A 23,412-nucleotide genomic window follows, 5' to 3' on the forward strand; every position below is an offset into this window, starting at 1 on the left:
AATCTCGTCGGCCTCTGGCTTCCTATCATTTCACGCGGGACTGGTGCCTAACGTACATGACTCCCCATTTCCCGTAAAATAAAAGGCTTGTGTGAGAAACGTCACGCGTTTGGGTCCTGATCAGGTTCTGGTTCATGATAATGACAATCCTCGTAAGTAAAATCTGTTTAAATCAAATCCACTGTCTCATCCCCCTTTGCATCCAACCACCATTCCCCCGTACCAGCTTGTCACATCAGACCAAAGGTAAATTAGACTTAATTGATCCTTTAAATGTATATTCATTTATAATGTCATTTGATCCTACAAACATCTAATACACATTAGTTGTTCTTACTCTTCACGATTTATTTTAATAATTTTATTTGGGATACAGGGGGTTCCAGACGGCATTAGCTAGCTGTGATAGGTTTCTTTCCCCGCCCCACAATACAGCAATTTTGCTTTGCGATTTCCACCTCAGAACAGATTATTTTGTATCTCGGGGGTCTTTTGTTCCTCAAATGAACATCAATATATACTTTCAAGGAATCCCTAAGAAATTTAAAAAGGTTAATAGTTCTGTTTTTGGATGCAAAAGGGCCTGGAGCACCGGAGAACAAACTGTCAAGTAGCAATTAATTAGGTTTAATTAGAAAAGACAACCTTGTATCTCACCATCTGCACCCCTAAAGGAAATGACTCTCCAGCTACTGCTCCTGGCAAATATTTGAAAACCAGTGATGGGTTTTAATTCTCAGTACACAAACATAAAATGCGGCTGCACACTCTTTGTTGTCGCTTAACGGCAATAAAATATACTCACACCCAATGTTCCCTCTAATTTTTCTTACGGGTCTGAGCGTTCACACAAAGTCGGTGAGCAGCGCTTGAAACAACAGTGAGCCACCATAATCCCAAGTGTGGCAAGATAATTCATTATCAAACATGTCCAAAACTTGACATTTTGCTGAGTTTCTGGCAATGCAAAAAAATTTTTCTTTTTTGAATGAATTGATTCATGTACTATTGCAAAGGTTGTACGGCCTACAAACGTCCCTTGTTCTTACAATTCTTTCACAAGATATCCATTTCTTTTTATTTCATGATATATTTTGTCGCATAATATTAACATTTTTGGGGGCTTATTTAGTCGGTTGTAAGATACAGAACTGTACTTAATCACATTTTTTAATGGAAGTACAATGTTGGCAACACGATTCACTTGATATAATTGGAAATTATTTGAATGCAACACAAACATTTTATTCTTTTTTCTGTGTTTTTTTTCTACTTTTTTTTTAATTCCTTTAAAAAAAATCTCATTGTGTTTATTTTTTCCTTGCTGTTACTTTTTTATTTTTGTTCTCTATTTACTTTTTTCCTACATTTCTTTCTTTTCTTTTTTCTGGCTTTTTTCTAAAAAAATGTGTCTTCCTTTTGTTTCTTTTTTTCTCAGCTTTTCACTACTTTTTCATTTTGGTATTTTTTTCTTTTTTGTTCTATTCCCCCCTTCCTTTAAATCATTTTGTGCATAATTTTACATAATATTTGGTCATGTTGGGATTAAAGAAGCAAAAACAACCCGAAGAGCCGTTTAGGACCCGAAAGAGACGGTTCCTTTTTAGTGAGCCGAGCCGAAGAAGCCGGTTCTCGACATACTCTACTAACTTTACTCAACTTCGTTCTCCTTCGACTCGACTTCAAAATACCCAACGTCAGGGGAACCCGTGTATTTTTACCTTCTTGCACTGTAACTTTGACTTAATTCGCTTCTTAATTAGTAATTTTGAGCCCTCATTTTTTTGCGCTGGCTAGATTTTCTCGTGCGCTGAGAATGTGCGAGCAGTGCGCAATTGCGCACGCGCGCAGCTTAGAGGGAACACTGCTCACACCTCACCGCTACCTTTTTATCCTTTTTGCCATCTTGTTGCCGTGGGCTTGCTGGAGCATGTCATCGTCATGGCGACCTGTCAGCAGCACACATCATGGCTTCCATGTTGCTGAATGAATGAGGTTCGATTGACGTCGACGGAAATTTGCGTCGGCTCTCACGGCCTGTCGCATCCTGTTTGAAAGCGTGCGAAGGCCAAGGTTTGGGCTTTACGTCATGATATTGTGTCATCGGTTTTGGGGTAGTATTGGAATTTTTTTCATGGGTTTTTGTTGCGATGTTGAAATTTTAAGAGGTAAACTTTCACAATAATTTGGGGTCGAAATTGTTTGACTCTTGAGAGATTTTTTTGGGGGGAAGGATCTTTTATTTTTATCAACATTTTTAGGAGTACCGTAAATATAAGCCCCTACTTTTTTCCCAAACTTTCAACCCTGCGGCTTATTGAGTGATGCGGCCAATTTATGTCATTTTTCTAACGGCCGCCAGCGGCGCTCGAGTACAAAAGGTAAGATTTAGACCGGTGGAATATATGCGCCGAGGAAGACTGCAACTTCTTAGCTTGTGCACTAATTAAATTAGCGTAGACATATCCTCATCATGCAAATTGCAAAAGGAAAGGCACATGACGCAACTCTCAAGCTAAACGCAATCGAGCAGTCCGATAAAGAAGGAAACAGAGCTGCTGCACGTAAACTTTACTTTGCGAGCGTGTTGCTAGCGTGTTTTTGAATAAGGAAGAGTGGGACGACGTCTATGTGAAAAAGTCTCTTTCCCATACGGAAGGAAGACGAATTTGATGACGTCAGGAGGAAGATGAGGATGGTTTACCTTGGTTTCTACATGTACGGTATGTTTTTTTTTCAGAGACCCGTTAACTGAGTCGCGAGCGTGTTGCTAGTAGCGTTTTGCTACCCTTCACAGGCTTGGTTTGGGATGAAAGTTATAATACTATTATTAAAGCTTTGAAAACTCTCTCGGTGTACCGTCTTTCTTTGTAAATATGTCTAACCATGTATAATATTTATTTGCAACTGTATATTTTTGTAATGTATTTATTTTAGAAACTTATTCTGATATGTTTTGCACGAGCAAATGAGAGAAGGGGCGGGGCAAACGCGGGCTGACGGGAAGTGGAGTAAAGGTGAGACATGTTTGTGGACGCTGCCGACAATAGTGGATATATATTTTTCCCACCCTTACCTTTGGAAATATACACTTTTTTCCTTGGATTACTTTCAACGGGCACCCGGACTCTGCAGGTCTGCATCAAACACTAAGTACCGGTATCATTATCCGTTCATTTTAACGGCTGTGATTTTTGGACTGTGTCGGGTATGGGTTAATTTTGTGTTTGTGTTGCATTTTTTCAATGTAGTCGCATGCGGCTAATATACAGGTGTGACTTGTGTATGTACAAAACCGGTTTTCCTCCCGAAATGTGGTGGGTGCGGCTTGTAATCAGGTGCGCTCTATATTCCGGAATTTACGGTATTTTAAATTATTTTTTGTACCCCTTGGTTATCTGTGATTGGACCCAAACAACCTCATCATGCAAAATCGTGCATTTGTTTGTGTGTGTGTGTGTAGTTATGGTGGACGTTTTTATTTTTTATTTTCATATCCCAGAAACCGTCACGCCCAGCACAAAGGGTAGACCCAATGGCGTAACGTTAAACACAAGTTTTATTGATAGAAAGAGGAAGGGCAGCGCCCTCGATCGGGTGCTCGCTGGACGCGGGAAGCAAGTCGCTCTCGCAATCGGATCGTGATCTGAATACGGAAGTGGATCTTCCGTAGCAGGAGATGGCGGTGTCAGGGACGAAAAATAGTTCAATAGCAGGAGAACAAAAACGTGGTCGGGGTCAGAAACGGGTCGTAAGCCGGGACAGGAGAGCAGACGTGGTCAGGATCAAAAACGGGTGCTAAGTCGGAACGGGAGTGCTGACGGGGTCGGAATCAAAACAGGTCGTAGCCGGAGACAAACGAGGAGATCAGGAACAAGCAGGTGGAAAAATGTGTGCAAAACCAGACAATCAAAGTGCTTGCCTTGCGTATGCAGAGGTTTGCTGACGAACTGACAAGGATCGACACAAGTTACAAGACAGGTCGGGAACAGAACGGGAGCCAGAGTCAAAAAATGGTTGCCTTGCAAGTGCGGAGGTTCGCTGACGGACTGACCAGGAGTAAATGAGAGTACTGAGTTTAAATAGGTGGTGAATCAATCAGACAAGGAGCAGCAGCTGGCGCCAAACAAGGGGGCACAGGTGAGGGCAATGAGTAATCATGACAGATGCAACAAAAGAAAAAGTAAACAATAAGATTAAATAACAATCAACAAGTGAGTTTAATAATTTAGATCTAACTCGAATGGTCCGTTGTGAAGCTGGGAATTCCGACCATTTTTTGAGAAGCGCCGTTTTCAACTTGCCTCACTAAAAAAGACACAGGTTTTTGACTCCCAAATTGCTCTTTAGGTTGTTTTTGTTATTTAATCCATAAATTGCCATTTATTATGTATCATTTAGAATCAATTAAAAAATAAGCAAAATTAACACTTAAACGTTAACAATGAAAAACACAGAAAACATGAATTAAAATATTTCAAAAATTTACAAAGAAAAAAATAAAATACAAAACGATTCAAACCGTTTCTACACTCAACAAATTCAAAGTCAACAGCACATAATACCTGTAAAAAAAAGCATTTTGACCAATCGCTAGTGAAAAATGGCGTCTCGAGCAGAACTGGCTCTCGATTGGTGGGCATTTCGACCGTAAACGACATGAGTTGGTTGCAGCATTCACCAATTCGCTTTTTCTCTAGAAGTAAATACTGTATTCGTAATTGCTATCTAAATATATCATATATATATATATATATTTTGAATGGTTGATCTTAAAAGACGTGACGTAAACAACTCGGAGTAGAGCAGAAAAAAAATGCGCAGATGAAAACAGCATTCTGCAGCCAGAGTAACCCACCACTTTTGACTGTCAGTAACGGTAATGGCAGAAAAAAATAATCAGACTACCCCGTTACTGATAAAATGAGGTTAGTATTGTTACGCAATACTACATCTACTACACCCTGGTTATTCTGAAAGGGGGCGGCAGTAGCTCAGGAGGTAGAGCGCTCGTCTTGGGATCAAGGGATCCCAGTTCGAATCCCGGCTTGTCCGTGTTACATGTCGAAGTGTCCTTGGGTAAGACACTTAACCCCTAATGCCCCCAATAAGCAGGTTAGCGTCTTACATGGCTGCAATACAAGGCCGCTATTGGGAAATGTGAAGCAAACTGTAAAGCGCTTTGGGAAGTCATTGACTTGAAAAGCGCTATATACTGTAAATGCAGATAATTTCATTTAATTTCACTACCACTTGTGAGGCCCCTTCTTAAGGTTTCTCATTTTCCTCATGCTGAGGTTTTTGAGTTTTCCCTTTCCCGCATGTTGGTTCAAGATCAGGGAGGCTTTCTTTGTAACTTGTGCAGTCCTTTGAGACGTGTGATTAAAGGGAATCAAGTCCAAATTGTCCCTAGGTGTGAATGAGCGAGCGAGTTGTCTGTCCCTGTGTGCCCTGCGATTGGCTGGCAACCAGTTCAGGGTGTCCACTGCGCAGAGATGGCTGGGATGGGCTCCAGCACCCCCGCGACCCTACTGAGGATAAGCGGTGCAGCTAATGAGATGAGATGAGATGAGACAAATAAATGTGACTTGACTTGAAGTGACCCCTGGCCTAAACAACGTTATAAATAAAGTAGGGGACCAATTATATCTATCAAGTCATTTTCTACAGTGGCTCTACTACTTTTAGCGATTAAAACTTCTAAAAAGTGGACCACTAACAACCATCAGTCGAGCGCGTTCGAACACCGATATATTCCGGGAAAGGCCTGTCCTCTCCTTCTCGAAACGTGAAAAAAATCTCATGAAATTGAGTTCAAAAGTCAAACAGAGCGTGAACACATCCTGAAATCTTTATGGCGTGAAACGATCCATTTCCCCGTGTAAGCATGTTTCATCTAATACAGCTGGTCTCGGGTTCCAGTAAGGTTTTTGGGGCCCTTTGGGGCTCTCAGTGATGTGTCATCAAGGCGATGGCTTGCAGGCAGAAATGCTCCAGGAAACATTGCCACCGTGTGGTCACTTTGCCAAGCAGCAAGCTGTTATGTTTCCAGATGGTCGCCTCAGGCATTGAAGTTATTATTTTTCATGGTGCGAATGCTGCGTAAAAAAACCGCTAAAGAAATGATGGCCTGGCATTTTTTGGAACCGGCGGCGCTCACTCAGCATCCAAACGGATTGTTTGATAAATGACTAAACACAACACTATATCCTTTTAACTCGAATATGTTTTATTTGCTATTTATTACTTGCTTGCTTTACTCATTCTTTATTGTTGTGTCCAACTATAAATACAGCGACCTTGGGGGTCCTGAAGGTGCTTTGAAGTACAATTTATTACTGCATTATTATTATTAGCATATTTGAATTTCATGCAGTTATTAAAGGGACAGTGTGTAATTTTACAAGTAGATGTTGCTGTACAGAAGCTGCCCTACTCACGAACGTTGCAGACGATCGAAGTTGAATTTTTGAATTTGATCCCAAAGATGAGAACCGTCAGGAGAAGTATGTGTGTGTCTGTGTGTGGAGTCAAGCTCTGGAACGGTTTGCAAGACGAGATCAAACAATGTCCAACTATTCACTTGTTCGAATTTAAATTAAAATAAAAATTCCTGGCGGAATAAAGAGATGAAGAAAATCGGGTATGAGTGATGCGAGCGATTGGGAATAGTGCGTCTAGAACTATGATTAACTTTCTGTTATTGTTGTTGTTGTTATATTATAACTTTTATTATTAATAGTATTACAATTGTTGTTATATAATTGGTGTGTTTAATAGGGAAGATGAAGGGGTAGGGAATGTAAGCATTTGCTTCTGACTGTCCCTTTACGAACATATTATGTAATATTATTTTGTTGTTGAGTTATTGTTTTTGTTCTGTTTTTTTTTAAATGTTCGAATAAAGTTTTCATTCATTCATTCATTCAAGTTGTTTGTAAGTTGTTTCAGTGCTATATTTTGTATGTTTAAGGTTTATATAAGTATATTTAAGGCTTGTATAAGTAACCTGTATTGTTTTGTACCAAAAAATTAAGATTTCATAAAAAAGTGCTCTATAAAGATAAATAAAGTTGAGATTAACTTACTTTTGGAAGATGCACTTCAAGAGGTCCTCCTCCGTGGTAAAAACTTTCAAAAAAAAAGCGATCTAACCATTTTCTCAACCGCATCAAGCTTTCTTATTCGACTTTCGTTTCAAAAGAAACAGCTCGCCTTTTCGTTACACTTTACACCAACCATATTGAATAGATGCACGAGATATTAAACAATTAAAATGTCAAAGTTCTTAGCGTGCTGGAGATACAGTATAGAATGTTAACACACGAACTAGCAAGAGTCGGAGTGGTTCCTGGGTGACCTCTCACAGCGCCACACGCCGGTAGTGGCAGAAAGAAGCACTACATGTCATGATTACTGATGCGAGGCAGCCCTGGGCGCTGATTGGCTCCCTGCCTCTTTTTAAACCCTCACCTTCCTGTCATCATTTGTCGGATCGTCTGCGAACCTTCTACACATGCTAGGCAAGCTTTTGTTACTCCTGACTCGGTCCTGCCCTGTTTTTCGTCTGATTCCCGTTGCTGACCTTTTTCTGAACCCGTTTACGTTTTTGCTCCTTCGTCCCGGCCATCGACCTGTGTTTTTCCTCGCTCTCGACTTTGCCTTCGCTCGACAGGGAAGTGCCACTTCCGCGTTCCCAGCGATCTGCTACCCGTGACAGACTATCACCGGATCGTGGGTGCAAGCCCTTTCCTCATTCTAAATAAAGCTGAGTAAAACGAACGCAATTGGGTCCCGTCTTCGTTCCTGGCACGTGACACTACAGTACTGTCCTGTACTCGGAAAAGGGTGCACACAATACAATATCTAACTTACAGCAATGTCCGGATATTTTTCGACATCCTGGAGAAAATGTTCTACCATTTTTTGTAAGTCGAATGGTCGTAAGTAGGAGAGCGTCTGTATTGTGTAGTGCTACAGAAAAGGAGTGTTATAAAACATAAAAAGAATACAAACTACGGAGGCTCAACATGACCAAAAAACTCATTTTTTTCTTGTCAGTTTTTTGCACAGTATTTGATTATATCAATAATCTTAACAGCATGACAGACAATTATTGCTCTTGACCTACTAATATTTAAAAATGTACATTTTGTACGATAGTTCATTTAGTTTTACTTATCATTAAAAACATTATTGTTTTTTTTTAATTAGTGACGTTTTTTCTTTACCCGTAGGAAACGATAAATAATACACACTGCCCCTTTAGCTCTTGTCTAGTTGAACACAAAAATAATAAATTAATGTGAGAGCTGTTGCACACATTAAATTAAAATGCAAATTAAACATTTATATTAGTTGGTATATTACTACTTTCTCGTTAAGGAGACAAAAGGAAAATATATGTCAAGTTTGCTTAGCATATTATTTTCACTTTTATCTAACTAGGTAGAAATACTGAAGTTAATATCTATTTTTTCAAACATGACCAAGACCTCAAAAGTACATGTCAATAATGAAGAGACAAATTTGGCATTTGAGAGTGACTTAGGCTCCTTTGGCATCAACCGGACTCTGATTGGCTCCCCGTCACTATTTAAACCCACATTTATCCATCACCTGTTGTCAGTCCGTCTGCGAACCTCAGTTTACTCTAGGCAAGCTTTTTTGACCCTGACTCACTTCTGTTTTTGCTCCCGTTTTTCTCCTGGCTTCGACCCGTTTTTTGATCTTGACCACGTCTACTCTCCTCTTCTGGCTTTCGACTCGTTGCTGATCCCGACCATGTTTTTTGCTCTCCTGTCCCTGCTTCTTTCCCGTTTTTCCCTTCCCGTCACCACCCTCACTCGCCACGGAAGTGCCACTTCCGCATTCAGAGCAACCTGCTTCCTGCGACCAGCGATCCCTGGATCGTGGGTGCAATCCTTTCCTTTCTCCCCAATAAAACTGAGACAAACGTAACGCAAGTGGGTCCTGCCTCCGTTCTGGTCCCGACACTTCCTATTTTAAATGTTTTTACTGCATTTGAGTTCAAATTGTTTGCAAATTTCTCTCCCGATGTCTTGTTTTTGTTAAAACCACAGTGAGTAAAAATACGTTTTTAATCCTTTGACCATCGAGTTATCCGTGTATCCATAGCTATTCGTATATTTGGTTAAAATATTATCATTGTAATATATATTTTTAACTGTATATTTTATCAAGTGCCACCTAGTGGTAAATATATATAGATATTGAATAATAAGAAACTAAATCATGAACTATCATTAAAACGTGTATTTTTTCAAAATACTCGTAGGTCGGGAGATTTGCATTTATTTTAGATAATATGAACCTCACCTGTCATGATGACTGATTTGGATCACCCTTGCCCGCTCTTTTGGCGCCAACCGCTGGGGGCTATCTGATTGGTTCCCTGTCCTTTTTAAGCCCAGTCCTTTCACTCTCCTGTTGCCAGTCCGTCAGCAAACCTCTGTTTCTACAAGGCAAGCATTTTGACTCTGACTCTTGTCGGTCCTGCTTTTTGCACCCGTTTTTCCACCCGTCCGTTCCTGATCAGCCCATTTGTCTCCGGCTTCGACCTGTTTTTGACCCCGACCACGTTTGCTCTCCCGTCCTGGCTTATGACCCGTTTTTGATCCCGACCACGTTTTTGATCTCCTGTCCTGGCTATTGATCTGTTTGTCCCGTCCTTGACACCGCCATCTCCCGCTCCGGAAGATCCACTTCTGTATTCGGATCACCATCCGATTGTGTGAGCGGCTTGCCTCCCGCGTGCAGCGAGCACCGGATCTCGGGCGCTGCCCTTCCTTTTTCTCTCAATAAACTTGTGGTTAACACTACGCATTTGGGTCCTGATTCCGTTCTGGTCATGACATCACCTAGAGGTAGCTTACATAATTGTCCACCATTTTCCTGCTACGAATGACCGAAAAACAAAAAGCTTGCAAAGACCATGAGAAAAAAAAAAAAAAAAAAGAATGGTTTGGTCACTTTGAGGCTCCATAGTTTGTATTCTTCCTTGCGTTTTCTATCACTTGTTTTTTTCGTAGCATGGCTTATTACAGCAATATCTACTGGTCAAATACCGTAACACAGGAAAATGTTGCCATATTTCTTTGATCATATTTTGTAAGACTTTTTGACTGCTTTGTGTTTTAAATTCAATTATTTGACTCCTGGCGATGTAGCATGGCGGATGAGTGGTTAGTGCGTCATGGGATCAAATCCAGGTACCAGCCTTCCAGTGCAGAGTTTGCATGTTATCCCTGTGTTTGCGTGGGTTTCCTCAGAGCACTCCGGTTTCCTCTCACATGACCAAAACATGCATGTTAATTGGCCGGTGCTAATTGTCCCCAGGTCTGAATGAGCAAGTGAGTTGTATGTCTCTTTGTGCCCTGTGATTGGCTGGCAACCAGTTGAGGGTGTCCCCTGCCCACTGCCCGATGATTGCTGGGATGGGCTCCAGCACCCCCGCGACCCTACTGAAGATAAGCGGTGCAGACAATGGATCAATGAATGGATTTCTGTTGAATGGTTAGCACGTCATTCCGTGGTTCAGAGGACCCTGGTTTAATTTCAACTACCAGCCTCCCTGTTAGGAATTTGCATGTACCCCTGTGCCTGCGTGGATTCCCTACAGGAACTCTGGTCTTCTTCCACATCCCAAAAAACATGCATGGCAGGTTGATTGGTGACTCCAAATTGGTCCTAGGTATGAATGAGCGTGTGAATGGTTTGAAGGTGCGAATAACAATTATTTTTATGGTCGATTATTTTTTCAATTAAATGGATTTCTTAAAGACATTTGCGATTTTCTCCTCTTTATTCATATATTTTTTTGGGAGGATAAAACACTAAAGACACTAAAACAAATGTAGGATAATTTTTTGACACCTTATCTAAAGATAAGATTAAATTTGGACTTATGATGCAAAACAAAATAGAAAAAGCAATACATTTTTATTTTATATATAACATTTTTTTTCAAACACATCAAAATATATCAAAAATGTCAATGTCAACTGGAACAGGATCAGGACCCAAATGCGTGACATTCTCACTCAAGCTTTTAATTTACGGGAAATGGGGAGTCATGCACATTAGGCAGAGGTCTGGTGAGGGAAGACAGGAAGCCAGGGACCGACGAGATCGATTCCAATTACCTGAATTGATATTGGACAGATGGGGACAGACAGGATTTATATAGAAACAGGATATCGAAATCAAACAGGACAAACTAGACGGGAACGAAAACTGGAGAGAATAATAAACAGGACAAATATAGACAGGAAGAAAACTGGAAACCGATATTAAACATGACAAAATAAACAGGAACAATACCAGTCCGGAAATACCAACAGGCAACAGGACCGAGTCAGAACTCACCTCTTGTGTGGCAGAGGTTCGTTGACGGACTGACAAACGGAGAGTGAGAACACTGAACTTAAATAGAAGGAAAGCCAATCTGTCAGCGAGCCGCAGCTGGCGCCGCACGGGCGGGCCAATTGGGCGCCATGGGAACCATGACAAAAAACTCACTTTGCAAAATTGCATCTACATATTTACTTCTTGGGTTGAATATTTAAACATGATAAACATTTCCAATATGAAAATTATATTTATAATATGCTTAACAATCCGGCCCTTGTGTAGAATTAAACATGACATTATTTTAATAAAATACTTACTTATTATATCATTATTTGTTGTACTACTGCAGCACTTTCTGTAAATTGCTAACTTTGTTTCATGATGAAACAGTCAAACAATACTAATTCAATACTTTCATTCCAATTGTGTTTGTAATGACGCCATGTTGAATTAAAAATATATTTTTTAAATATAAGATAGCTTTTTTATTAATACTGTCTTGGCGCCTTTTGTTGGACCAGAATGTTAATTGTGTGCATTGATTTAACATACTTGGCTCATAAATCTCGTGATTCACCGAATCGCAATCTATTAGTTGTCACACTTTTAATAATCAATTTTAATCTGTTTAAATGCTTAGTTGTTGCAGCCCTAGAATGGTTCTCTGTGTGGCCTGTGACTGTCTGAAAAACAGATCAGGGTGTTCCCTTCCCACTGGATGAAAATGGCTGGGATGGGCTCCAGCATCCCCGCGACCCTATTGAGGATAAGCGGTGCAGATAATGGATTGATGGATACTGTATATAAAATGCAATTTCGGTTGAAGCTCTGCACAAAATCATCTTATTCTTTCATTCCTCCTTTTTTTCTCTCTTTGCTTTTTTTATATGGTTGCAAATTAATAAATCCCAATGTGCATTTTCCACCTTCCTGCTATCTGACAGAGTGGAGCTAAACATAGCCTCCACTATTTGTTTTCATTCAAAGGGTTACCTGTGGATACTCCAGCAACTCTGCCTGGCAACGAGAGGCGGGGCAAACGTGTGACGTCACATAGGCGGAAGCGTTGATCTCCTTACTGTACGGCGGTGTGTTTTCTATAGGGGAGAGAACAGAAAAACAATCGAGGAGTTTTTTAAGCTGGTGACGGTTTTTATTGTTGGGAAAAATTATATAAGGGATTTCTTTTAGTAAAATGTGATTATGCGAATGTTTTTAGGGAATTGGTAGCGTTTTTTGTTGTTTTTGATCAACAGGAAAGACAGGACCCATTGCATTGCATTTTGTTTTTCATTTTAAACGTCGTTTACTTTCCATCATGCACGAAATCAAAGCGCAGGCGTGAAAGGCGACGGGAGGAGGAAGAGGAGGAGGCGGAGAAGGAGGGAGGGGAGGGCGGACAATCTTGCGCAGACTGCCTGCCTGCAACCTCAGTGATGCTGCTGCTGATGCTGCTGTTGCCTAAATGGAGCCCGTGATGTAAATACAAGAATGGCGAGGGCAGAGGATGCAACACGCCGCCTCCCGTGCGCTTGACATCTCCGGACGCCGCTCGCCAGCAATGCATCCATGCCTTTAGCTTGACGCCCAAAAAAGACAGGAGTCCGACACAACGGGACAAAAACAATAACAAAAAAAGAGGAGAGAGACTTGGGATTAAAGCGGGTCATTATGACCTTAGTCGCCTCCAGTGCAAGGAAACCATCGGATTGCGTTCAGGCGGCCGCTTTGTGCTTGCATCTCTTGCTTTGGATTGCGTGTGCGGTGTCCGGAGAGGAGCACCAGCACTTCAGCGTCGAGGTAAATATATAATATAATATGATAGTATATGCACGGCCCTTCCCTGTCGTCTAGCTCCGTGCTCTCTCCTCCAGCGCACAAAGAAATGCACATTTTAATCTGCACAACATGGGCCGGTTAATGCTCATCTACACGCACTCACCCGTGAATGTGTGCGTTTTTTTTTTGCATGTAACCCAGATACACATGCATGCTTTGTTAAGGCCTGCAATGCTTTCATTGATGATAAAAAGGTGATAGGCCTTAGCACCGTAATGCTGGAGCGGATTCATCGTTTGCACATTGCGTTTTAAGATTTCTTAGTTCTTTTTGTAATCATTCTATCACATTTACTGCATTAATTTTACGCCTCGCCGCTGACGCTGTTTCACGAGCGTTTCGGATCCATCGCAGGGAAAACACGCACGCGCACACGCGAGGAAAGGGATCATAAACAAGGCGCTCAGGAAACAGGGAGGGACGGGCAGATTATAGGTATAGTGTAGGGGGGGGGCAGACATTTCTGATTGGCCACCCCCGCAGCGAGAATTCTGGTTGCTGTGTGAATGGATGTGAGGGGGGAAGGGGGGGCGGGTGATGGACAGAAGGATGGACGGATGATGGAGAGGACACCTGGTGTTAGGGACGTCATTGAGGTGTTGTTGTCCTCAAAACCGAGGAAGTATTTTGTAAAGCGGCTATTATAAGATACTGGAGGGTCGTTTTCATCAATTTTCCGGTGTACCCCCTGCCAGCATACTATTTGTGACTCCTTAGATACAGTAAAGAGAACAAAATGCCAAAAACGGAGATGGTCTGCATGTCTAAGGCAGGGGTCAGCAACCAAAAATTCTGAAAGAACCATAACAGACCAAAGAACATATATGGCGGGACCCATAAAATATTAAAAGCCTTATCAAAACCCATTTTTAAATTAAAATAAATGTGATTCAAACATGAAAGTTATTCTCAGGAAAACCATCAGCCACCCTAAGAACACCTGAGTAGCCCCCAGACCAGTTCTGATCATAGCTCACCAGTGATGGGTTATTGCAATTAAATCACATTTTGGTAAGTTGTTTAAGACATTCACTGAGTTCATTTTAAACCCACTTCTAATGAATACCACCTCACAATAACATAGTAATAACATTGTTACAGCATATTAATAACAACTTATTTTAGAAATATATCTAACTGGTAGAGCTTTATGCAGAAAATAGCTCGCCAGTGATGGGTCAATGAAAATTTCTAACTGGTATAATGTTTTAGTGATTGACTGAGCCCCTTTTAACCCTACTTCTAATAATTACAACCTGGTAATAACAGTAATTCGCCCTATGTTCCGGTCCGGAGCCTTTGCTCTGAAAATGCTGGTCTATTAGTGATCCCAAGAGCAAAGAAGAGATCCGCAGGTTCGAGAGCGTTCTCCATTCGGGCCCCAGTCCTGTGGAATGCTCTTCCCCCTGAGAGTCGATCTGCAACCTCAGTGGAACTGTTTAAATATAGGCTTAAAACACACTTCTATTCTATAGCATATGGATAACCTATATTTTATGTTGACAATATCTCTCTATTATTTGTTATTGCAACATCCATTGCAGCCTGGTCATCCTGGAAGGGGGATTACCTCATGTGCAGTCCCTTCTCAAGGTTTCTTCATTTTCCTCATCTTGAGGTTTTTGAGTTTTTCCTTGCCCTCATGTAGGTTTTAGATCAGGAGATGTTGTAATAATAGTCTGTGGTTTGCAATAATCTGTGGTCTGTGCAGGCCTTTGATACTCTTTGTGATTAAGGACTATACAAATAAACATGACTTGACTTGACTTAATAGCATAGCAAAAACATCGTTATAACATAGTAATAAGGATGCAATAACTTATTTTAGAAATGCATATACAACTGGTAGGCCTTCAGGCTGATCAGTCACAAAAAAAGTAGTTCTTAGCTTCAAAAAGGTTTATCCATGGTCCTCAAACCATCCAAGCAATCACCGTGATATTCGTCTTTGTAATCATTATTTAAGTTGCATCAAATCAATCCCAAATATGGCCGAGCTGTTCAAGTAGGCTTTCAGAACAGTTAAGGTTCCACTCTCTTTTCTTTGGGTCCTTTCCAAAAATCCCTGCAGCCCCTTCAATGTTTTTGTTGGTCTCTTGGCAGCCTCCCTCACTAATTTTCTGCTCATCTTTTTAATAATTTTGGAGGTACGCCCAGTTCTTGGTAATGTCTCCGTCGTGCCATGTTTGTAGTCTCGACGAGGACCGCAGTCCTTACTGTGTTCGATGGGATAATTAAGGCAATAGAAATGATTTTCACAACCTTTTCCCGAGTGATACATTTAAATGGGAGCTGTAAAAATGTGGAAGATTGAGACGGGATTCCATTTGTAGCATATTAGAAACCGTATCCAAGTTTTTATCATGCTACGAATGGCATCACAGTATACTGTGTGTCAGTCTATCAAGCGAGCTAGTTAGCTATAGCTAAAGGTTGGCTGTTAGTTAGTCACTTCCTATCGATCCAAAGATAGATAAATGGATGCCAGCTAACTTCAGATAGCCTTTATCTAAATAATCATATAGCAGCTAGCTGTAGCTAGGAATTTTAGGTAGCCAAGTAGGTAGGTAGATAATTGCTACCTATCTTAAATCCGTAGCTATAGAAAGTTGCTATATAAATGTCCAGATTCAGATTCAGATTCAGATATACTTTATTGTCATTCTAGTACACGTGTATACAGAACGAAATGTCGATACATCTGACCCGCACAGTCAGATACAGGTCATCTGGATAGTTCACTATCCACTCATGGCCTATCTATCCACCTGAAACTGTCAGCTATAGCTAGCTGCTATATAAATATCTAGGTAGAGTTCAGCTACTACATACATATTTAGATAAAGGCCACAAGGATAGTTAGCCAGCCACTTACTATCTATAAACCTAAAATTGATAGCTATAGCTATGCCTACCCACCAACACTACCGCTTTACACACAAGACTACCGCTTTAAAAACGCCTACTGTTTTTCTTTTTTCTTTTTTAATCGACTGCTTGTTCAAATTTAGACAACAAAAAATATATTTTCTCAAGATTAGTATTTTAGTCTACGGCTCCTTTATTTTGAAGCGATACGGAGTCTGTGAGTGGATAAAAACGCTCCAGCAATCGGATTAGATTTCCATTTTGGTAAAAGTTTGCCACTTCCAGCTTTAAACAAGCAAATGGTGTTTTTTTATATTCTGGAGACAAATTGTGTTTTGCGTGTAAGAAGAGTGTGTGCAATAAAATCTGCCACTTTGTCTCAAAAGGTTGGCATCTATATGCTAGGTAGCTGGAAACTTCATACCTACTTATCTCCTTAAAATAGTTAGCGATAGAAAGTTGCTGGATAAATATCTAGATAGTCGCCAGCTGGATATTTAGCATCTATCTACCTATCTTGATAGTTGACTGGGTATCCATCTTGCTAGTTTGCAACGTGCTACAAAAGAATTTGAAAGACTACAGGTTAGACTCAAATGGTAATTAGGTAATTGTGCGGCACAGTTCATGTCATGGATACCTGTCGTGGGTTCAAATCCAGCTCCAGACTTCCTGTGCGGAGTTTGTATGTTCTCCCCGTGCTTGCGTGGGTTTCCTCCGGGCACTCCGTTTTCCTCCCACGTTCCAAAAACATACATTTCAGGTGAATTGGCCGGTCCAAATTGTCCCTAGGTGTGAATGAGCGAATGAGTTGTCTGTCCCTGTGTGCCCTGCGATTGGCTGGCAACCAGTTCAGGGTGTCCCCCTGCCCACCGGCCGGAGATGGCTGGGATGGGCTCCAGCCCCTCCGCGACCCTAATGAGGATAAGGTACGGCTAATGAGATGAGTTGAGATGGAAATGATTGCATCATTCTCTATTTGTCACCCTAAATTTATGAAATGCCAAATTATCTATACTGTTTTACTGCTATTTGAAAACAACAAAGCTATTAGTAGCTCATTACCATCAATGAAACAATCAAATCGATTCTCTTTTCAGGGATGGCTTCAGAGGTACGGCTACCTTTCCCGGACAGAACCCAAAATGTCCTTCCTGCGCTCGTCCCACACCATGCACTCAGCCATCGCGGCCATGCAGCGTACATACGGCCTCAATGTCACCGGGACGCTGGATGAGAGAACCAAGGGGTGAGTACACCGCATTGTTGTGAATTTGATTGTGTGTGAAGAGAAAAACAGAAAGAAAGTCCTCACCCGCCCCTCAACGTGCAGGTGACGCTCTTAACACATATCCTTCTTTTCATTTTGCATGATGATGCAGTGATATCACGCTGAGGTGAGACTTGTTATATATTGCCTTCTGTGTGTCACTCACAAGTGGTCGTGTAGACTACACAATGTCGTCACAAATGGGCACACGTCGACCGGCATGACTGTAGTGTTATGCCGTCAGTAGCACGAACAAAAGAAAAATATACACCATTTCTTGAATAGCAATATTACCATTGCAAAATTCTCTTTTTAACTAACCACACAAGCATAATAAATGCATTTTGTGTGTGTGTTGTTTTTAAATCATGGCTCTTATCTAGAGCAAGAAGGTTTGATCACATTACATTGATTTTAGCTGACCTTCACTGCCTCCCTGTTAGTTGCAGATGTAATTTTATGGTTCTGTTGGTAACATACAAAATTTTGCATGGCCTTGCCTCCCCATATCATTCTTATTAATTGCCCCCTATTTTCGTGCTCAGAGTCCTCACCCGTAAAATGCTACTAGTAATTCCAAGAGCCAAGAAGAAATCAGCAGGTTCTTCCCTGTCTACGAGTAGGTTCCAGACAAGGGGATGTTGTAATGGTGGTCTGTGCAGTCCTTTGAGACTTTTGTAATTGAGGGCTATACAAATAAACATAACTTGTATTGACTATAGTCCATGTGAGAATGGCACTTCAAATGATTTGATCATCACGTTAGACTGGTTGGTAGTGGAGTTCGGAAGAGTGTGTGATAAGTGTAAGTTATGTGTGAATGTTGAGAAGAACAAGGTGATGAAGTATTTACGTGATGGAGTGGGCATGGCGTTGGAAATAAGGTTGCATGGACAGGTGCTGGAAGAATTTGAAAGCTTTAGGTACTTGGGTTGTGATGTGGTTGCAGTTGGTGGAATGGAATGCGAGGTATTGCACAGAGTGAATCAAGGAAGTAAGGTTTTGGGTGCTCGGAGAAGAGTGATGATTAACATGAGTATGAGTATGGATGTTAAGAGGGGACTGTATGAAAGCGTGATTGTGCCGACTGTGTTGTATGGTGCTGAGAATTGGAGCCTGAACGCAGATTTGAGAAGTACATTAAATGTTTTTGAGATGAAGTGTTTGAGGAGTGACAAGATTGGATAGATTGAGAAATTAAATTGTGAGGGACAGAACTGGAGTAGTAGTGGAACTGACCAAGTGTGTGGATAAGCGAGTAGTTGCTTTGGACACATGGAGATGATGGATGAGGAGCAAATGTTGAAGAGGATCTACAGATCAGAAGTAAATGGAAGGAAACCAAGAGGAAGGCCACAATTGACGTGGATGTATGGTGTTATGAGTGTACTGCAGGAAAGATGTCTATATCTAGTGGAAGCTAGAGCTCTTGTTGGTGATAGGAATGAATGAGTGGAGAGGTGATGTAAATGGACAGTGGGATGTTTAGAAGTGTTCTAAGGGATGGGCAGGGCACCTGTATAATGTGGCAGGGGTAAACCAGTGAAAGCTGTCGGGCTCTGCTGTTGAACAGAAGAGTGTGTTGTGTCACCCTGACCCGAGTGACATGGCTGCTTTTTTGTGTCCCGTTTCATCTGGAGGGACGGAAGCATGACCAACTTGGGTGCCGAGGTGCTCAACTTGTTGCTGGTCCAACAATCAACATCTCGTTTGTTTCTGGGGTTAAGGCGCAAAAAAACCTAAAGTGAAATCCGTCTTGGTATTTTAGAAAGGCAATCCTCTAAATTTCCACGACTTAAAAAAGAGGTTGCCTCCAGTGGAAGAAATAGTTGAGTGTCTTCTGCATAGCAATGGAAACAAATATCATACTTGTGGATAATATAACCAAGCGGAAGCATATAAATTCTAAAAAGAAGATGGCCAAAAACAGAGCCCAGAGGAACACCACAGGTGACATAAAAATATTCAAAGGTCACATTGCCATAGTTAACACATTACGTCCTGTCCGAGAGGAAGGACCTAAACCACGAGAGTACGGTTCCTGAGATACTGACCAAGTTTTCCAGACAAATACAGTAATAAATCTATACTGTAGACCAAAGGTGTCAAACAGGCGGCCCACGGGCCATATCAAGCCCGCTAAGGGGTTGAATCCGGCCCGCGAGACAACACGCAGAGAAGTGCGAGAGAAAAACAAGCTGCAGGTTGAAATATGTCAACTTGATGTTGCCAAAGGCAGGTGCCTCGAACAAAGACACTGTACTTGTATTTCTCTCTCCCTCTCTCTCTCTCTTCTCGACCCTGTTTCTACCACTCTCTGTCTCCGTCTCTTTCACTATCTATGTTTCTCTTTTTATCTTCCTTTGTTGCTCTCTGTGTCTTTCTCTCTCTGTCTTTTTAACTTCTTTTACTCCTTCATTTTTTACTTTTCTCTCTTTTCTCTTCCTCTTTTTCTACCCTTTGCACTTTCTTTTCTCCTTTCTCTCCTTCTGTCTTTCTATTTCTCTTTGGATTTCTTTCTTCCTCTCCTTTTCTTTCCCCCTCTCTCACAACTTCTCTTTTTATCTCTTTTGTTTCTCACGCTCTCCCTCTCTCCCTTTTTGTCTTTCTTTGTCCTTCCCTCTCTCCTTCCCCTCCCCTCCCTTCTTTATCTCTCTTTTTCTTTCTCTTTAATCTACGATTCCGGTCCCCGGCAGAATTTTGTCCTATCGTGTGGCCCTCCGAGTTAAAATGAGTTTGACACCCCTGCTGTAGACGATATATACACAATATGTTTCAAATAATATTAATGTTAGTATTGAGGTTGACCTGTTTTGTTGGGGTCGTTGTGATATTATTGGGTACGGTTAGATGTTACACATAAGGCTCCATAGGCATTTTATCCTTTGTTTACTCACAATACTTTCCTCTAGTCCAGGCACTTTTAACAGACCCTTTCATATTTGCACTATTTTGAGTTGTAGCAAAATTGCACATTCATTGCCGTGAATGGAGCGAATATTAAGCGCATCTCACGCAGAGCAGACTTCCTCATCTGTACGTCGACCTAAAATGATCGTCTTTTTCCAGTTGGATGCAGAAGCCCCGCTGCGGCGTTCCAGACACACTGAAAAGTGCTTCGAGGTCACGAAGGCGGAGATACGCGCTGACAGGACAGAAGTGGCAGCGTACGCACATCACCTACAGGTGAGTTGAGGCGGTAGGCAGGTTCTTTCAGGCAGTCGGTAGTTGCCGTGGAGACCATTCAGCCTCAGCATCACTTAACCGTGAAGGAGGAGGAGCAGTCATGTGTGCCAGTGATCACTTTTTTTTTTCTTCATCAGCGCCAATGGTGATCACATGCTCGGTGTTGCCATGGCGCCTGCTCCCAAACGTCATTCCACGGGAATATTTAGGCAGTCTCACGCTGGCAGTGGCAATGGAGCTATTTCTATACATCGGGGGTTTTAAGATCGCGGCCCGGGAGCATATTTCGACCCCCGGAATGATGGTTTGAGGCCCCCGCCTTAATATGAATTTTAACGGGACAGTGTGTATTATTTGACCACTTCATTGAATCTAATTTAATTGTCTTTATTTTCATTGACATCAATTTTGTTAAACATTGTATGCAATGAGATTAGACATGGCACTCCAGGGTAAACATGTAATAAAGACTTAAAAGAGAAAAATAAGATTAAAAAGATTGCCAGGCAAACATTTTTACAATGCAGTACTTACCGTAATGTATTTCCATAGTGCAGTGGTTAGAACATTCGCCTGATGCGTGCAAGATCCCCAGTTCGAGACCTTTTGGCCTGGAGAGGGATGGGCGCCACCAGGCTGTACTTACCCAACACACACCACAGGAAATTGTGCTCCTACGACCCAAGTGGTTAAATAATCTAACCGACCAACTCTCCGTAGTGCAGTGGTCAGCACGCTCGCGTGACACGCGAAAGGTTCTCAGTTTGAGACCGGGTGGAAAAATATGTTGGCCTGGAGAGGGATGGGCACCACCAGGCTGTACTTGCCCAAGAAAAAACACATGAAATGGTGCCCCTACGACCGCATTAGTTAAATGATCCAACCAACCAACTTTCCGTAGTGCAGTGGTCAGCACGCTCGCCTGACCCGCGAAAGGTCCCTGGTTTGAGACCGTGTGAAACATATGTTGGCCTGGAGAGGGATGGGCGCCACCAGGCTGTACTTGCCCAAGACACACTGCAGGAAACGGTGCCCCTACAAGTGGTTAAGGGATCCAAATAACCAACCAACCAATACTTAGAGACTGACCTAAGTTATAATAATAGTGCAATGTAAAAATAGTGCATCATAACAGTAGTGCAATACTATTTAGCAGCAACCAAAAAATCCATAAGTCCCAAGATATATATTTTTAGTTTTGCATGCTTGTTTAGGGTGGTGATGGCCCTGGAGAAGAAACTCTCTCTGAAGCTGTTAGGCACTACAGGTACCTCGAAACAAGGACTATCAGAGGGCAACAGGTCAAAGAAGTGGTGAGAAGAGTCGTTTATTGTGTTGATGGCTCTGCTGGGGTATTGCAAGCCGGCAATGCCCTCCAGACTGGGCAGAGGGCAGCCAACGATCCAACATGTCGTTTATTATGCAGTGCAGGGATGACCAACCTTTTTGAAGCTGAGGTCTACATTTTGTGACTAATTTCCCAAATAACATGCTATTACTTTGATATCACTATATTATCACCGGGTTGTTAAAATGGAATCAATCACCACTGAACATCATGCCAGATAGAAATCACATTTCCCAGAAAATCACAATGACCCATTATATATTTTCAAAACCAGTCCAATGGCTACTCAGGTGGTCTTGAGGCTACCCACGTTTGGAGATCCTTTGTGTAGTAATTTCGACAGCATATTCCTTATAACTTTGTAAAATAATATTTTAGTCAAAAATCCATGGGATTGTATATAGTTTGTTTGGATCTTTCAACCACTAGGGTCGTAGGGGCACCATTTAGTGTGGTGGGTCTTGGGCAAATACAGCCTGGTGGCGCCCATCCCTCTCCAGGCCCAAAAATTCTCAGAACCAGAACAGACGGTAGACCCAAACACGTAACGTCTCACACCAAGTTTTATTGCGGAAGCGGAGAAGTCGGGAAAACAAACACCAGCGATTCGGCAATCTCTGGGCCGGAGAAGCAGGAAGCCCACGAGATCGGAGCGTGGTCAGAGGGTGGAAACGAGTCGAGCAGACAGACGTGTGATCAGAGCGTGGTCGGTAGGCAGAAACAAGTCGGGCAGCCGGAACGGGAGATCGGAGCGTGGTCAGAGATCAGAACAAGTCAGGTAATCACAGACGATCGGGAAGCCAGGGACAAGGGATTATTACAAGTTACAGGACAGGTCGGTAACAGAACGGGAGCCAAAGTCAAAAAATGCTTGCCTTGCAAGTGCAGAGGTTCCTTGACGGACTGACCAAGAGTGAATGAGAGTACTGAGTTTAAATAGTAGGGGAAGCAATCAGGAAACAAGCAGCAGATTGAGCCAAACGAGCGGGCAAGGGTGAGGGCAATGGGCAAATCATGACACAAATGTTTCTACCCGCTGTTGAACCGGGGACCTTTCGCGTGCTAATGTGCCAAAAAAGACAAATATATGCTAGTTAACTTTAAATAGCCTTTATCTAAAAAATTTTATATAAATATATATATATATTATATGTATATAGATAAGTAGGTAAGCTAACTCTTACCGACTGACCGACCTACCTACTTCCCTACCTACCTACCTAAATTCCATAGCAATAGACACTTTCTATGTAAATATCCAGACACAGGCCAATTCGTGTCGAAAAGAGGATGCAATGTTTTAACCATCCTTTTTGTGGTCCCCTGAAATGTTAATGTTTGGAAAATCCGCGGTTTTGACCAGAAACCAGCATACATATAATTGTACTTACCACGGAGTGTGTGTAGTTTTACCACCTCTCAAAGTGTGTGCATCCATTATGTTCTATTTCCAGCACGCAAAATAGCTCGAGGCGTTCACTTCGCCTCTTCATACCCCGCAACAAACAATTTCTACTCTAGTTCCTGC

At 41.8% G+C, this 23,412-nt stretch overlaps 1 protein-coding gene and 1 long non-coding RNA gene across 2 annotated transcripts in view; one reads left to right on the forward strand and one right to left on the reverse strand.

The window, feature by feature from the left end:
* Positions 1–12,402: 12,402 nt before the first annotated feature.
* LOC148376534 (uncharacterized) overlaps positions 12,403–23,412 on the reverse strand; it is a 44,833-nt gene continuing 33,823 nt past the window's right edge. Inside the window, exon 4 of the long non-coding RNA XR_015852092.1 lies at positions 12,403–12,470. This is a non-coding gene — a long non-coding RNA (uncharacterized LOC148376534). The remainder of the gene's footprint in view (positions 12,471–23,412) is intronic.
* The window catches only part of mmp16b (matrix metallopeptidase 16b (membrane-inserted)), a 34,172-nt gene continuing 23,539 nt past the window's right edge, over positions 12,780–23,412 (forward strand). The window contains exons 1-3 of the mRNA XM_088348280.1: positions 12,780–13,173; positions 17,181–17,329; positions 20,420–20,536. Of these exons, the coding sequence (XP_088204406.1) occupies positions 13,045–13,173; positions 17,181–17,329; positions 20,420–20,536 (395 nt within the window). The 5' untranslated portion in view covers positions 12,780–13,044. The remainder of the gene's footprint in view (positions 13,174–17,180; positions 17,330–20,419; positions 20,537–23,412) is intronic.

The sequence above is a fragment of the Urocampus carinirostris genome, chromosome 1, assembly GCF_059441175.1.
Source record: "Urocampus carinirostris isolate Australia breed hairy pipefish chromosome 1, RoL_Ucar_1.0, whole genome shotgun sequence".
In the NCBI taxonomy this organism is placed as follows: domain Eukaryota; kingdom Metazoa; phylum Chordata; class Actinopteri; order Syngnathiformes; family Syngnathidae; genus Urocampus; species Urocampus carinirostris.